Source organism: Suncus etruscus, chromosome 17 (assembly GCF_024139225.1).
Source record: "Suncus etruscus isolate mSunEtr1 chromosome 17, mSunEtr1.pri.cur, whole genome shotgun sequence".
Taxonomy (NCBI): Eukaryota; Metazoa; Chordata; class Mammalia; order Eulipotyphla; family Soricidae; genus Suncus; species Suncus etruscus.
Genome location: NC_064864.1, coordinates 21,892,301 through 21,908,438, shown reverse-complemented (window position 1 = coordinate 21,908,438; position 16,138 = coordinate 21,892,301). Strand labels below are relative to the sequence as shown.

General features: G+C 50.7%; 2 protein-coding genes across 2 annotated transcripts; both read right to left on the bottom strand.

Annotated features, from left to right (window-relative positions):
* Positions 1-1,728: 1,728 nt before the first annotated feature.
* On the bottom strand, positions 1,729-3,576 carry THAP7 (THAP domain containing 7). The gene is made up of 5 exons (XM_049790721.1): positions 3,520-3,576; positions 3,312-3,391; positions 3,047-3,202; positions 2,454-2,582; positions 1,729-2,359 (listed from the first exon to the last, which is right to left on the bottom strand). Exons 2-5 carry the CDS (start codon positions 3,389-3,391, stop codon positions 1,777-1,779), a joined length of 948 nt encoding a protein of 315 aa, XP_049646678.1. The 5' UTR covers positions 3,520-3,576; the 3' UTR covers positions 1,729-1,776.
* Positions 3,577-5,790: 2,214 nt separating this feature from the next.
* On the bottom strand, positions 5,791-14,160 carry LOC126033730 (tubulin alpha-3 chain). Its single transcript, XM_049790740.1, has 4 exons — positions 14,025-14,160; positions 13,165-13,313; positions 12,320-13,000; positions 5,791-6,087 (listed from the first exon to the last, which is right to left on the bottom strand). The coding sequence occupies exons 1-4, from the start codon at positions 14,143-14,145 to the stop codon at positions 5,791-5,793; spliced, it is 1,248 nt and encodes a 415-aa protein (XP_049646697.1). The 5' UTR covers positions 14,146-14,160.
* Positions 14,161-16,138: the final 1,978 nt, after the last annotated feature.

The window sequence follows — 16,138 nt, the reverse complement described above, 5'->3', positions numbered from 1 at the left end:
CCACTGTGGGGTCTCCGCACCCAGCAGGGCCCTGGACACTCCCTTTACTCTTGCCAAGGCCATCATAAGCCTCTCATGCCCTCCATAGCTGATACATAGCCAAGTGATGGGCAAAATCTAATTCAAGATGAATTTATTTTTTGGTGCCATACCTGGCAGTACTTGATGGAACATATGGGATGCCAAGGTAACGCAGTTGGGTTAACCATGTATAAAGCAAGCACCCTAATTCATGATGAATTTTGATGTGTGACTAGGAGCTCCAGTTTCTGAGTCAGATTTCTGATGGGGTTGAGGGAATTGTCCCCTCCCCCCATTACAGCCACTGCAGTGCCACACTGCCTCGCTGGCTAGCATCCTACTGTGTTCAGGTGCAGCACCTGGTCAAGTAGCTTGCCTTGTTATTGCCATGTGATAAGCAACCTGTGCCAGCGCCGAGACACCTGACTAGGTTGGCTCCTCCGCTGCTGAGGGCCTTCTGGAATCCTGGAGCTGGCCTGGCCGCTGTTCTTGCCTTGCCTCTGTAGGCTCCCATTAGGGACTACCTTATACGAGACAGTGTAGTGTAGTGTAGTGTCCTCCCTGTTGCCCCACAGAAGACCCTGGCAGCTCACTCAAGTTACAGAAAGCAGTTCCGCCTCCAGGAGACCCTCAGGAACCCCTCTGCTGACTGTGTTCCACCTGCAAACACTAATCTCTTGTGTAAGAGTCATGGGGCAAGTGGGTGCCTTTAGGCATGGGAGGCCCATCAATGCTAGAAAATGGCCTAGAACAAGAAAAACCTCCAGGTCCGAACAGTCCCATGCATCGAGGGACCCCTGTAACCCTATGCTTGATTCATGTGTGACATGAATAAATGAAATTACACAATTCGGATGTTGTGTGGTGATTTCCAAAACTGAAGAATTAATTAGGGGCTGGAGGGATAGCTCAATGGTAGAGCGTTTGCTTTGAACGCAGCCAACCCAGGACGGACCTACTTTGATTCCCGGCATCCCATATGGTCCCCCGATTCTGCCAGGAGTAACCCCTAAGCGCTGCTGGGTATGGCCCCAAAACAAAAATTATACTGGCTCTTAGAGGTGTGTGTGTGTGTGAGATCTTGGGTCTGGGGGTATTGGGGTGTGTATGTGACTTTGGGCCTGGGGGTATTGGGATGTCCATACCCAGGAGAGGTCATAGGGCTCAAGTGGCCTTATGGTGGCTGGAGACAAAAAAATGAAAAAGGTTGAGGCTTGATTGCTTTCAAGCTACCTGCTTGCCTCACTGCAGCCATACACATGGCAGCCTCAGTTCAAAGATGGCGATCCAGGTCCTGGTTTAGGGGGTTTGCGCTGCCACGCAGGAAGGTGGCTGACCTGCTGCAGAGTCCCCAGCCAAACCAAGGCTGTGTATGGACATGGGCTGTGAGTATTTCCAGATAAACAGTGCTTGCTCACATCAAGTTGGTTTCAGAGGCCAAGAAAAGGGTGCTTGGCCCACCAGGTTGAACTGTGTTGCCTGGCAGGGCACAGAACTGCACAGAGGGGGTTGTCTTCAGCTTTCCAGCGATATTGGGCTAGGACTAGAACCCCTGTAACCCCTCAGAGCCACAGTCCCTGCTTGGGGAAAAGAAACCTGGTACTCAGAGAACCCCACACCTAGCTGAGTCATACAGGTCCTACTAGAACCCACTTTATTATGGCAATTCATAGTTCTGGTAAATAAGGAAATGACCGGGTCCCTTAGTAAGTGGAGTCTGCGGGTGGCCCAAGCCCCAGTGAGGCAGGCTCTCCGTCAACCCTGGTCCAGCGTCCCCTCCCTCACCATGCTATTGCTTAGCTGCATGGCAAAGTCCTGCACATGCTCCTTCAGTGTCTGCCGGGCATCCGCCTGTGCTCGCTTCTCCCGTGCCCTCTCCTGCTGCAGCTTGGTCAGCCGCAGCCGCAGTCGCTGTTCCCGGCGCTTGCAGGCTTGCAGCTGGCGCTGAGCCTTGTCCAGGGCATCCAGGGCCGCTTCAGCCCGCCGCTTCCAGAGCAAGGCACTGCCCACCTGGTAGCTGTGTTCGTTTTGGATGTAGGCGCCTGCTGGCGGAGGGAGACGTAGCATGTACGCAGACGGGGAGACGGGTCGTGGCTCCAAGGGGGACGACTCCCGCTCCGGTGAGGGCGATGGCTGGGCACTGCAGCCTGCCTCATCCGCTTGGGCACCGAGGGGCCCCAGGAGGTCTGAGAAGGAGCTGCTGAGGCCAGGCTCCAGCCTCCCCACAGGGGAAGCAGGTAGAGTGGCAGGTGCAGAGGCCTCTTCCACAGGAAAACAGGCAATATCCGCTGGAGGAGGTGATGGAAACAGAGTGGTGGGTCCTCCTTCCTCAGCGCAGCTGGGGGAAGACATTGGAGGGGTTGGGTTCGGGGCCCCAAGGTCCCATGATGCCCTGCCCGGTTCAGCAGGGTGACAGGCAGCCCCACACCTACCGCTTCCTGCAACGCCGCAGTCGGCTGAGGTCTGGATAGCCGTGCCCCTTGATCTTACTGGTTCGGCGCAGCTTGGTGAAAGACTCAAATATGGTGGGAACGGCGCCCTCCTTCAGCCGATGATACCCGCTGGGAGGGAAGCACAGAGCATGAGATGGGGTGTATGAACCCTGAGGTGTGCATGGTGAGGGGGGGTCCAATACCAGAAGCTGATCATCTTTCAGTGTGGGAGCCCACCACCATCCCATCCCATTTCCTACCTCGGCCTGCAGGATGCAAACAGGCTCCCCAAAAGAGGTAAGTTTTGAAGGACCAGGATGCAAACAGGCTCCCTTAAAGAACCACTTTTGGAGGACCAGGATGCAAACAGGCTCCCCAAAAAGGCTAGTTTTGGAGGATCAGGACCCAAAGAGGCTCCTCAAAAGTACCAGTTTTGAAGGACCGGGATTGCAAACAGGCTCCCCAAAAGGGCCAGTTTTGGAGGACTGCAGAGATGGCAGCTCTGTGAGCACCCGGATTCAGCGTCCCCAGGGGTCGGTCCGTGGCCTTATGGAGAGGATGGGGGATCCCCCAAGACTAGGCCAGGTGCTCACCTGATGCCCACCAGCTCGAAGCAGGTGTCCTCGAAGTGCTTGGAGCAGAAGTAGATGTACTCGGATGAGGGGTCCCACAGGCCCTGGCCGCTGGGGTCCAGCCGTTGGCAATTGGCCAGCCACAGGCCTCGCCGGGGGTTGTCCTTTTTGGGGAGCCTGCGGAGCTAACTGCGCATGAGCAGCCATCGACCCCCCCCCCGACCCCACGTCCCCCCCCCCGCCCGGCCCCGCCCCCGGGGCAACTCCACCGCGCATGCGCGCTGACCTATGGAAGGAGATGCCGCGGTTGCGCGTCTCCCGCGTGTCCCGAGTGCAGCAGCCGGCGGCGGAGCAGTGACGCGGCATCTGCGGAGAGGCGCGAGCTGGAGGACTCCGCTCTAGTCGCCTCCGGGTCTCCCCCCAACCCCGATCTGACCTCGCCCGCACCCCCGTACCAGCCCCCTTCTCCGGACTCCCCGTCCGCGGGCACTCACGGTGTCGCCATTGCTGCGCCGCCCAAGTCTCGCGAGAAGTGATCCGCGGCGGAAGTGGAGACCATAGAGACGGACGAAGGGAGCGCGCGGCACCCGGAAGTAGCGGGAGGAAGGACTCTCTAGCTGGGCTTACTCTACTCTCCCCAACCTTGGGCTTTTTCTTTCATTCTTTCATGGTGAACTGTACCCGGGACTGCAGGATTGCTTGCGCCCGGATCGATGGAACCGTTTTAAGACTCAGACTCGGGTGGGCTTTTGGAAAGGAGACACCCCCCCCGGGAACTGGCTGGATGAATAAACCATGAGCAGGCCTAGAAGCAGCTAAGGCCTTGTCTTCACATCAAAGGAACATCTGGAGTAGTGGCGCAAGCGGTAGGGCATCTGCCTTGCACGCGCTGGCCTAGGACTGACCCAAGTTTGATCCCCCGGCGTGTCATGTGGTCCTCTAAAAGCCAGGAGGAACCCTGAGTGTCACCAGGTGTGGCCCCAAAACAAAAAAATAAAGGGAACATCGGGAGCTGTTGTATGGGGTGCTTCCCAGACCCCATAGACAAAGTAGTTGGTCCACCATCCACTAAGATTACTATTCTCCAGTTGCTGTCTCTTGCACTTGGCCATACTCAGTTCAATCATCCGGCACACCATACCTTCTCAAGCAAAGGATGCCAAGACTGGGAGAACTACAGAATGCTTATTGGGCCGGAATGATAGTACAGCACTTGTCTTGCACAAGGCTGACCCTCTAAACCTGCCAGGAGTGATCTCTGAGAAGAACCAGGAGTAGATCCTGAGCATTACAGGATGAAGTCCAATACAAAAAAAAAAAAAGCTCAATACTTATTTTTGACCTCACCTCACTGTAATCTCCAGCACTGTAAACTCAGTGTTGTGTTCAGGATTTGCTACTGCAGTGCTCTGGGAAAAATACCTGTGCTCACTTAAAATCTGGGTCTCCCTCATGCAAGTCTCAACCATTGAGCTATTTTTCTAGGCTCCAAAATAAAGTCTTCAAAAAATAAAATATGATTAACTGGAAGAGGAAAATAAAAATGACATTCTGAGACTGAAGAGATAGTACAGCAGAGCTTGCCTTGCACGAAATCAACCTGGGTTTAACGCTGTATCCCATATGTTCCTCCAAATACTGCCATGATTGACTCCTGACTGCAAAGCTAAGAGTAAACCCTGAGCATCTCCAGTTGTGGCCCCAAAACAAAACAAGAATCACAATTCATCTCCTAAACTATAAAGCCTCTTTCTGGAGTCATGCTTGGCATGAAGTCACCCTAGGTTTGACTCCTGAACAGCACTCACTGTACATGGCCCTACCAAAAAAAAAAATAACAAAGCCCTTTTCTCTCTTTTTTTTTTGGTCTTTGGGTCACACCTGGCAGCACTCAGGGGTTCCTCCTGGCTCTACACTCAGAAATTGCTCCTAGCAGGCTTGGGGGAACCATACGGGATGCTGGGATTCGAACTACCAATCCTTCTGCATGCAAGGCAAATGCCCTACCTCCATGCTATCTCTCCAGCCCCACCTTTTTCTCAAAATGTCTCAGCCATGTCATTTGAAACCTTTTGGAATACTAAACAATTATTTTTTTTTGTTTTTGTTTTTGGCCACATCTAGTGACACTCAAGGGGCTACTCCTGGCTATGTACTCAGAAATTGTTCTGGGCTTGGGGAACCATATGGGACACAGGGGGATCAAACCATGGTCCGTCCTAGGTCAGCCACATGCAAGGCAAATGCCTTACCACTTGAGCCATCGCTCCAGCCTCACTAAACAATTATTTCTGAGAGGAATAAATAAATGTGTTTTATGGAAAATTTCTTTTACAAGTCTGATTTCTTGGACCAGAGTAATAGTACAGGGCTTAGTGTGTTAGCCTTATGCATGACAGAACGTAGTTCAATCCTCATCACCACATGGTCCCTGAGACCTGAGAGATCCCTGAGCAGACTCCAGAATAGCCTCTCATTTTTGTTGGGTGTGACCCACCCCAATAAAGAGACAGTGTCTGTCAGAGGCTATTCCTGGCTCTGTGCTCAGGAGCAACTATTGGCACTGATCAGGGAACCCATCATGTAGTGTTGGGGCTTCAAACTAAGGTCATGACTGCCCTAAGTGACTTGTCTCATCCTATAAAATAATTACCTGGACAGGCAATTTTGTCAAAGTGAAGGCTTCAATACAGAAACTTTAATAGGAAAACCTGTTACAGCAGGAGGTACAAAAGGAGACCCTGCCAGCCAAGGGCCCTCCCTGTTCAATACTCCTCCCCTTCTTCGGCCTCTGCTTCCACAGAATCCACGCCCACCTCTTCATAATCTTTCTCCAGAGCTGCCAAGTCTTCCCGGGCCTCGGAGAACTCTCCTTCCTCCATGCCTTCGCCCACGTACCAGTGCACAAAGGCGCGCTTGGCGTACATGAGGTCAAACTTGTGGTCGAGGCGGGCCCAGGCCTCGGCGATGGCAGTGGTGTTGCTCAGCATGCACACGGCCCGCTGCACCTTGGCCAGGTCTCCTCCTGGGACCACGGTGGGAGGCTGGTAGTTGATGCCAACCTGCCAGGCAAGAAGAATATAGTATGAAGTTATGCTGTGACCTCAGAAGTGGTAACTTGTTTCTAAAATCTAGTTGTGGGGGTCAGAAAACTAACATAGCAGGCAAGGCAAATATTTGGCCTTACGTGGGACTAATTTAGCTTAATCCCAAACAAACTCCATATGGTTTGCCAAACCCTAACAAATTATCTCTGGGAGCAGAGGAGCCAGGAGTGAACACCTGGATTATGATCCAGAAATCAACTACAACTGTATCTGTGAACTTAGTTTAAATAATATTCTATGGAAAAATTGGTCTTTTTGAGAAGATTTCTCAAAAAGGGTTCAGGGAGCTGCAGATAGCTGAAATCATCGCAGAGATCAAATTTTGTTCCTTGCACATGCACCCCGGATTCCTGCTCCCTGATCCTTTTGTTTGGACAGTAACTATCAACATTTAATATCCTTGGCCTATGCTTTCTTTCACTTTTGGTTTGTTTTAGGGGGACCAAATGTGCAGTACCAAGGATCAAGCTCAGGTTGGCTACATGCAAAACAGCACCTTCTTGTTCCAGGCCGATTTCACTTCTGGATTCATCCACATCAGAGAATAAAAACCATTCACTTTAACTTTCACTCTGGGTGGACCTGTAGCAATTACCAGGCCCCCTCCAGCAATGATGGGGAGGCCAAGAAGTTCTGGGGATCAAACACTAGGCCCACTTAAGAGAAGTGCTCCCAGGGGCCAGAGAGATAGCATGGGGTCAAGGCGTTTGCCTTTCATGCAAAAGGTCATTGGTTCGATCCCGGCATCCCATATGGTCCCAAGCCTGGCAGGAGCGATTTCTGAGCCTAGAGCCAGGAGTAACCCCTGAGCACTTCTGGGTGTGACCCCCCCCCAAAAAAAATGGAAATAAAAAAGAGAGAAGTAGGGGCCGGGCGGTGGCGCTAAAGGTAAGGTGCCTGCCTTGCCTGCGCTAGCCTTGGACTGACCGTGGTTCGATCCCCTGGTGTCCCATATGGTCCCCCAAGCCAGGAGCAACTTCTGAGCGCATAGCCAGGAGTAACCCCTGAGCGTCACTGGGTGTGGCCCAAAACAAAAAAAAAAAAAAAAAAAAGAGAGAGAGAAAAGTGCACCCAGACCATACCTTTATCTATATAATTTAAGGTTCTATTTTTGTTGTTGGGCTTTTTTTTTTGGGGGGGGGGTCACACCCAGTGACATCAGGGGTTACTCCAGGCTCTGTGCTTAGAAATCGCTCCTGGCTTGGGGGACCATATGGGATGCTGGGGGATAGAACCGTGGTCTGGGGGCTGGAGAGATAGCATGGAGGTAAGGCATTTACCTTTAATGCAGAAGGTCATCAGTTCGAATCCCGGCGTCCCATATGGTCCCCCGTGCATGCCAGGAGCAATTTCTGAGCACGGAGCCAGGAAAAACCCCTGAGCACTGCCGGGTGTGACCCAAAAACCACAAAAAAAAAAAAAAAAAAAAAAAAACCGTGGTCTGTCCTATGTCACCATGTAATAAGAGGCATGCATGATAGGCTTGAGTGTGGAGAAAGCATCTCTTAAAGTTGTCCATATCATAAGAAGGGGGAAGAAGGGGACCAAAGCGGTGGCACAAATGTAGGGAGTTTGCCTTGCACGCGGCTAACCTGGGACAAACCCTGGCATCCCGTATGGTCCCCCAAGCCAGGAGTGATTGCTGAGCACATAGCCAAGAGTAAACCCTGAGTGTCACCAGGTGTGGCTCAAAAACAAAACAAAAAAAAAAAAGGAGGAAGAGGACTTCAATTTTTTTTTTTTTGGGCCACACCCAGCGGTGCTCAGAGGTTACTCCTGGCTGTCTGCTCAGAAATAGCTCCTGGCAGGCACGGGGGACCATATGGGACATCAGGATTCGAACCAACCACCTTTGGTCCTGGATCGGCTGCTTGCAAGGCAAACACCGCTGTGCTATCTCTCCGGGCCCAGGACTTCAACTTTTTAACCCTCTGCACCGAGCAGTGTGAACACTAAGCAAATGGCTATTAAAGGAAATAGAGTATAATGTGTTTGGACTGACAGAAGGCACTTGCTGAAAGGTCAGTATGGTCTGCTAGGTCTGAACCAGGAGCTGTGGAGCTTTGGGTGCCTTTACTCCTCATAAACAGGCTCCCTACTACCTCAAGAGGATTAAAACACTCAGGAAAACATGGGGCCAGAGTGACAGCACAGAGGTAGGGAGTTTGCCTTGCATATGGCTGACCTAGGACAGAACCGGGTTTGATCTCTGGCATTCCATATGGTACCCCAAGCCTGCCAGGAGCTATTTCTGAGCACAAAGCCAGGAATGACCCCGAGTACTTCCTGGTATAGCCCAAAAAAAAAAAAAAAAAAAAAAAAAAAACACAACTCAGGAAACCCTGAAAGGTGCAGCACCTCTCACACTGTCTCTCCCTCTCCCAAAGGTCGCCACAATGAAAGAACATTTTCTCATCTTTCATCTAGAGCTTGGTAATTAAACAAAGAATGAAAGACATCGACTCCAACTAACAGCCTCTAAGGTTTTCAAGCCTCCTATGTAAGATCATTTTTGGGAAGGGTGTTTGGGCCACACCTGGGTGTGTTAAGGGGACTACATGTGAGGCTGGGGATTGAACACAGGTTGACTACATGCAAGCTAAGTACCTTACCGGCCATGCTGTCTCTCTACCCCCGCCTATGTAAGATTTACAGGGTATTTTCTTTTTTCTCTTTTTTAAAAGGGAGAAAGGGAGAGAGAATGGGAGGGGAGGAGGGCGGGGTGGTGGAAGGGGGAGGGCACAGGGTATTTTCATACTCATAAAACCTATTTACTCAGGGCCGGAGAGATAGCATGGAGGTATGGTATTTGCCTTGCATGCAGAGGGTCAGTGGTTCAAATCCCGGCATCCCATATGGTCCTCCGAGCCTTCCAGGAGCGATTTCTGAGCCAGGAATAACCTCTGAGCGTTGCTGGGTATGACCCAAAAACAACAACAACAACAAAACAACCCTATTTACTCTTATCTACTTCTGTGATGTACTTTAAATGTCAATTTGGTGGCACTACAATGACTTGGGATTGGACAACCTAGTATGCCTGGAGCCTAGAGTTGGTCTTATGCCAGGAAACTTCAGGGGTAGGGTGTCCTTGTATTTAGGCAAACGGTTTTCATTTCCATGTCCCCCCATATTTTGGTGGGCCTATGCAAACAATAATTGCCACTCTAACACTGTTTTTACTGTGCCCCTTTAGCTCTAATCCCTTAAAAAAAACTTTTGAGGTTAACTTAAACTAATATGCATGTGCATGGAACTGTAAAAGCAATATTATGCCTTCAATGTTTAAGGAGTTACATAAATTTTATGGCTTTAGATTGCTATGTGTACTGCTAAGAAATGTTATAATGTACTACAATCTGGGGACTGGAGGGACAAAGTAGTTGTGCACGGTTTCTGTTTTATTTTTCTTAACGTGCTTTGGCTAAAAGTTCAAAATTAAGGTGTCAGCAAGGGAATTTCTTCTGAGAATTTTGTTTATGGGTAATTATCTTCCCACTGTAACTTTACATTGTCCTCTTTCTTTGCATTTTGTTCTCATAATTAAAAATAAAAAATTAAAAAAAAGAAGTAAAACAGGGCCGGGCGGTGGCGCTAAAGGTAAGGTGCCTGCCTTGCCTGCGCTAACCTTGGACTGACCGCGGTTCGATCCCCCGGTGTCCCATATGGTCCCCCAAGCCAGGAGCAACTTCTGAGCACATAGCCAGGAGTAACCCCTGAGTGTTACCGGGTGTGGCCCAAAAACCAAAAAAAAAAAAAAAAAAAAAAAAAAAAAAAGAAGTAAAACAATAAAAAAATATGTCAGTTTGGGGTTGGGAAGACAGCAAGGGAATAAGGCTACTATAATCAACCCTAATTTGACTCAAGCCAGCACTGCATATGGTCCCCTGAGCAGTGCTAGGAATGATTCCTGAATACAGAGCCTGGACCACAGATGAGTGAGGCCTAAACTGCCCCCCCCAAGTTATCTGTCAATTTGGGATTAAAGGAGGTAATATAGAGAATTAAGGGCTTGTCTTATTTTGGCATATGTTCTCATAAACACTAGAAATGATCCCTGAGTGGAACGAGGAGTACTGCCAGGTGTGACCCCCTGCCATTCTGTCATTTTTATACCTCAGAGATGAGGCTGACAGGTTCAACAACTTTCATTTAGACAGAAAGAAAGCTAGGCCATTTCAGGTTTTTTTCTTGGGGGGTGCCATACCCTTCGATGATCAGGAATCACTCCTGACTGCACTCAGGATTCACTCCTAGCAGTGCTCCTAGGACCATATGGGATGTGAGGGATTGAACCCAGATTAGCTGCATCCAGGTCAAGCACCTTACCTGCTGTATTATCTCTCTGGTCACAAAAATAAGCATTTCCAAGTAGGAAAAGACAACACATTTGACAACTTCTCACATCCCAAACACCTTAGGCATTTGTCAGGCCTTAAAAATGCAGGTGTGGGGCCCGGAGAGATAGCACAGCGGCGTTTGCCTTGCAAGCAGCTGATCCAGGACTAAAGGTGGTTGGTTCGAATCCCCGTGTCCCATATGGTCCCCCGTGCCTGCCAGGAGCTATTTCTGAGCAGACAGCCAGGAGTAGCCCCTGAGCACCGCCGGGTGTGGCCCAAAAACCAAAAAAAAAAAAAAAAAATGCAGGTGTGTGTGTAATGCTTTTACATTAAGAAAGGAGGGCTAGTGGCCCGGAGAGATAGCACAGCGGCGTTTGCCTTGCAAGCAGCTGATCCAGGACCAAAGGTGGTTGGTTCGAATCCCGGTGTCCCATATGGTCCCCCGTGCCTGCCAGGAGCTATTTCTGAGCAGAGAGCCAGGAGTAACCCCTGAGCACCGCCAGGTGTGACCCCCCCCCCCCAAAAAAAAAAAGGAGGGCTAGATATATAGTACAGCAGGTAGGGTACTTGCCTGGCTTGTGGCTGACATGGTTTCAATCCCTGTGAGCACTGCCAGGAGTAAACCCTGATCACAGAGTGGGGAGTTAACTCCTGAGCATTACTAGGTATGGCCCCCAAACCCCTCTGTGAATCAGGACTTTGAACAGATAGCACAGACTATATGAATAAACCTAGGCATGGGAGGCACTGAGCCCGGAGCCTGGCATTCTAACCCCAAAACAAAAAAGTTCTCTTTACAGAAAACAAATGTTCCAGAAAATTCAACTATGACAGGTGGTAGATAGCCACATAAAAACCTAAAAACCAAGTTTTTTTGGGGGGGCTGAGGAGCACACATAAAGGTGCTTAGGACTTACTCCTGGCTCTGTTCAAGGGGCAAGAATGGATCTTGGGGCTCAAATCCAGCCACGTACAAGGCAAGCACCTTATCCACAATTCTATCTCTCTAACTCTAAAGCCAATTTTTTTTTTGGTCATACCTGATGGCACTTGGGGGTTACTCCTGGCTCTGCACTCAGAAATCGCTCCTGCAAGCTTGGGGGATCTATGGGATGCCTGGGGTCAAACCCAGGTTGGACATGTGCAAGGCAAACACCCTACCTACAGTACTATCCCTTGATCCCAAAACCCATTATTTCTAACATAAAAAGAAAAAAAACCAGTTCCACAGACTTTGGTACTCAGTGAACAGCAGAGAGAAACAGCAGCCAGACCAGCACCTCAGCTTCTTAGGCTTTCAGAGGCTATTAAGACTATTAAGACTGGTCCCAGAGAGATAGCATAGTGGTGTTTGCCTTGCAAGCAGCTGATCCAGGTCCAGGTCCAAAGGTGGTTGGTTCGAATCCTGGTGTCCCATATGGTCCCCTGTGCCTGCCAGGAGCTATTTCTGAGCAGTCAGCCAGGAGTAACCCCTGAGCACCACCGGGTGTGGCCCCCCCCACAAAAAAAAAAAAAAAGACTATTAAGACTAACCGAGGAACAATACAGGGTGTGTGTAAGCTAAAAGGTACTTGGAAAGGACTAGAGCATTTTGGGATCAATGTGTGGTTCAAACTTGTGGTAAAGCACAAGTTTTGCATGTGTGAGCCCTTGGGTTACTTGCCTGTATCAACTGCCTTGACACACACCCCAGTAAAATAGGATTCAACCACAGAATAATATAACAATCATAATACCACACTTTGGAATTAATTACTCGGCATATTCCCCTGCAGCCTAGCAGCCACCAGCAAGGACAGTCTCTGCAAAGGGGCTGCACTCCAGGCCGGGGCTGCCACCAGACCTACCTTAAAGCCAGTGGGGCACCAGTCCACAAACTGGATGGTGCGCTTGGTCTTGATGGTGGCGATGGCCGCGTTGACGTCCTTGGGCACCACGTCACCCCGGTACAGCATGCAGCAGGCCATGTACTTGCCGTGGCGAGGGTCACACTTGACCATCTGGTTGGCCGGCTCGAAGCAGGCGTTGGTGATCTCGGCCACGGACAGCTGCTCGTGGTAGGCCTTCTCGGCCGAGATGACCGGCGCATAGGTGGCCAGGGGGAAGTGGATGCGCGGGTAGGGCACCAGGTTGGTCTGGAACTCGGTCAGGTCCACGTTGAGGGCCCCGTCGAAGCGCAGGGAGGCGGTGATGGAGGACACGATCTGGCCGATGAGGCGGTTGAGGTTGGTGTAGGTGGGCCGCTCGATGTCCAGGTTGCGGCGGCAGATGTCGTAGATGGCCTCGTTGTCCACCATGAAGGCGCAGTCCGAGTGCTCCAGGGTGGTGTGCGTGGTGAGGATGGAGTTGTAGGGCTCCACCACGGCCGTGGACACCTGCGGGGCCGGGTAGATGGCAAACTCCAGCTTGGACTTCTTGCCGTAGTCCACCGACAGGCGCTCCATGAGCAGGGAGGCAAAGCCGGAGCCTGTGCCGCCACCGAAGCTGTGGAAGATGAGGAAGCCCTGCAGGCCCGTGCACAGGTCCGCCTAGGAGGGAGGAAGCAGGGAGGTGAGGAGGCATCTTTGTGGAGCCCCGAGCAACCACACAACCCCTCTCCCAGGCCCACGCTGACCCATCCCCGCCCGCCCCACCTGCCCCACTCACACCCGGACTCGCCACCCTGGCCCGGCCCGTTCTGGCCTCTCCTCACCAGCTTGCGGATCCGGTCCAGCACCAGGTCCACGATCTCCTTGCCGATGGTGTAGTGGCCCCTGGCGTAGTTGTTGGCTGCATCCTCCTTCCCGGTGATGAGCTGCTCCGGGTGGAAGAGCTGCCTGTAGGTCCCTGTGCGCACTTCATCTGCAAGAGGGACAACATGCGTGTTGAAGACTCTGGGCCTTCTGGGAACCCCACACATAGAGGGAGCATTTCCATCAAATAAGGTCTGCCTTGGGGATCCCATGGATCCTGTGAAATCATTTCTGGATGACTAGCTGGTCAATGGTACTTTTTGCTTCCAGGCAGGGTCCATGGCCTCTCCATTGGGTGTCAGCTCTGCGGTCTCAGACATGACCCTACACACTTGCTGGGGCACTAGGTCTCACGGCCATTACCAGGCAGCTGTGCTGGGCCACGCTCTGTGACTAGTCAGGCTGTAGGCCGCCGACCTCTCATCCCTGGGGCCACTGGAAGGCCACTCTGACAGCTCTCTGTGGGGCCAATCTGCTTCTCACCTGGAAGAAGCCAAGCACTGTGCACTCTTGCCTTCCTCTTGTCTCAAAGCAGGTCAGGCCCCCAATCAGCAGAGGGGCCAGTACCTATACCAAGAAGGACCTTGGGGCAAGGTTCCTGGGGCTGAGCTATCGCTAGTGCCCAGAACACTGAGGCTTTTCCCCCTCAGGTTTCCTGAGGTAGAGGGCCTCTGTCCTACGCTCCTGCCAGCACTGGCCTTGCTCACCCCATCAAATGTGGCTTCCCTGCCTGCGTGTCCTGTCTCTTCTGCAGAGGGACTTCTAGGGCATGTGAGATGACGTTGCACCCACACTCCCACCAGGTTGCCCCAGTGCTTACCGACCACAGTGGGCTCTAGGTCCACGAACACCGCTCTGGGCACATGTTTGCCAGCCCCTGTCTCACTGAAGAACGTGTTGAACGAGTCGTCCCCACCGCCGATGGTCTTATCGCTTGGCATCTGGCCGTCAGGCTGAATCCCATGTTCCAGGCAGTACAGCTCCCAGCATGCATTACCGATCTGGACCCCTGCCTGTCCCACGTGGATAGAGATGCACTCGCGCTGGGAAAAGGGACAGAATTGTGAGACCCGCTTGTTATCAAGGCAGTAGACATGATTGCAGGAAATATGACTCACTATACTCATAATTATATTCATTTATACTCATAATTTGCTGCCACACCCAGCAGTTCTCGAGTTACTCCTGGCTTTGTACTCAGAACTTATTCCTGGGAGGCTCAGGGGAGCATATGTACCGGGGATTAAATCGGTGACCACTTGCAAGGCAAATACTCTAGCTGTGTGCTATTGCTCTGGCCCCTATACTCATAATATGCAAAATATTTTTTAAAATTTCCTCAGGCACCCATCCCACCAACCTCCAAATATCTCTTTATTTCAAAACACCTGTCTGATGTGTGGATTGAGACAATATAGAGATAGCATCATTATAAATGTACATTCCAAGCAATTTAAAACTGTTAGAATATATGGGGCTAGAGAGATTGTATAGTCAGTGGATAAAGCTCTTGCCTTGCATGTGGCCAAACCCAAGTTCAGGATCTAGTATCCCATATGGCCCCCCCTAACTCCCAAGGAAGGTAAGATTTCTGAATGCAGAGCCAGAATTCCTGAGCACCACTGGATATGGGCCCAAAACAAATCAAATTAGATGTTAGTATATAAAAAAATTAAATTAAATGTTAGTATATAAAAACATGGCTTTAGGGGCTGGAGAGATAGCATGGAGGTAAGGCATTTGCCTTGCATGCATAAGGACGGTGGTTCAAATCCCATAATCCCATATGGTACCCCGAGCCTGCCAGGAGCGATTTCTGTGCATAGAGCCAGGAGTAACCCTGGGCGCTGCGGGTGTGATCCAAAAATCAAAAAAATAAAATAAAATCATGGCTTTAGGGGCCAAAAAAGACACAAAAGCTACAGAAGGGATCATGTCAAATGTCTGGCATGCCCCCACAAACCCCCATCACTGCTGGGTATGACCCACAGCATCAGTTAGCTTGAGTGTGGAACTGTGGGGCCAGCTCTGTGGATCAGGCATGGCTGGGAGCAGTCCCTGGATAATTGGGGAGCTACCTCACAAACACACATGGAGCAAAAGTGTTCCTCCTGGCAGCTGCTCTCCTGATACTTATCGAGGCCTTAGAAAGCAAACAAAACATCGAGAGCAGCTGTCAGCCCCAGAACACAGGTACCCTGGTAATTGCTCACAAGCCCCCAACATTCCTGACTCCTACACAAAACAGACTCAGAAATGACAGATGTGGATTATTAAACAAGAACATTAAAATTGTTCTTGAGGGACATGTTTGCTATGGAAGAGACCTAAATCAAACTGTTAATGTAAAACGACAATGTCCCTTCGTACGTGAAATGGGACTAGCAGCAGGTGCGGAAAGATTAGAGGGTGATTTCTTTTTTAAGTTCTGGAAATGTTGCTGCTGATTGTGTAACACATAAACATATTTTAAGACTTCTTAGACTTGGAATACAATTGTGAAAGGCTTGTAATTCACAATGGTCTCAATAAAAAATTACAGGAAAAAAAAAAGACTTACTTGGAAGTCAGAGAAATAGAACAATGGGTATTGCCACTTGCCTTGCACAAGGCTGACTTGAGTTTTTTGTTTTGTTTTTGGGTCACACCCAGCAATGCTCAGGGGTTACTCCTGGCTCTTTGCTCAGAAATCGCTCCTGGCAGGCAAGAGGTACCATATGGATGCAGGGATTCAAACCACCATTCTTCCTGAGTCGGCTGTACACAAGGCAAACACCCTACCACTGTGCTATCTCTCTGGCCCCCAACCTGAGTTTGATCCCAGTATCCCATACGATCCTCTGAGCCCCGCCAGGAGAAATCCCCCATCATAGAGCCAGGAGTAAGCCCTAAGCACCATAGGTGTGGCCTCCCCCCCCAAAAAAAAACACAAAC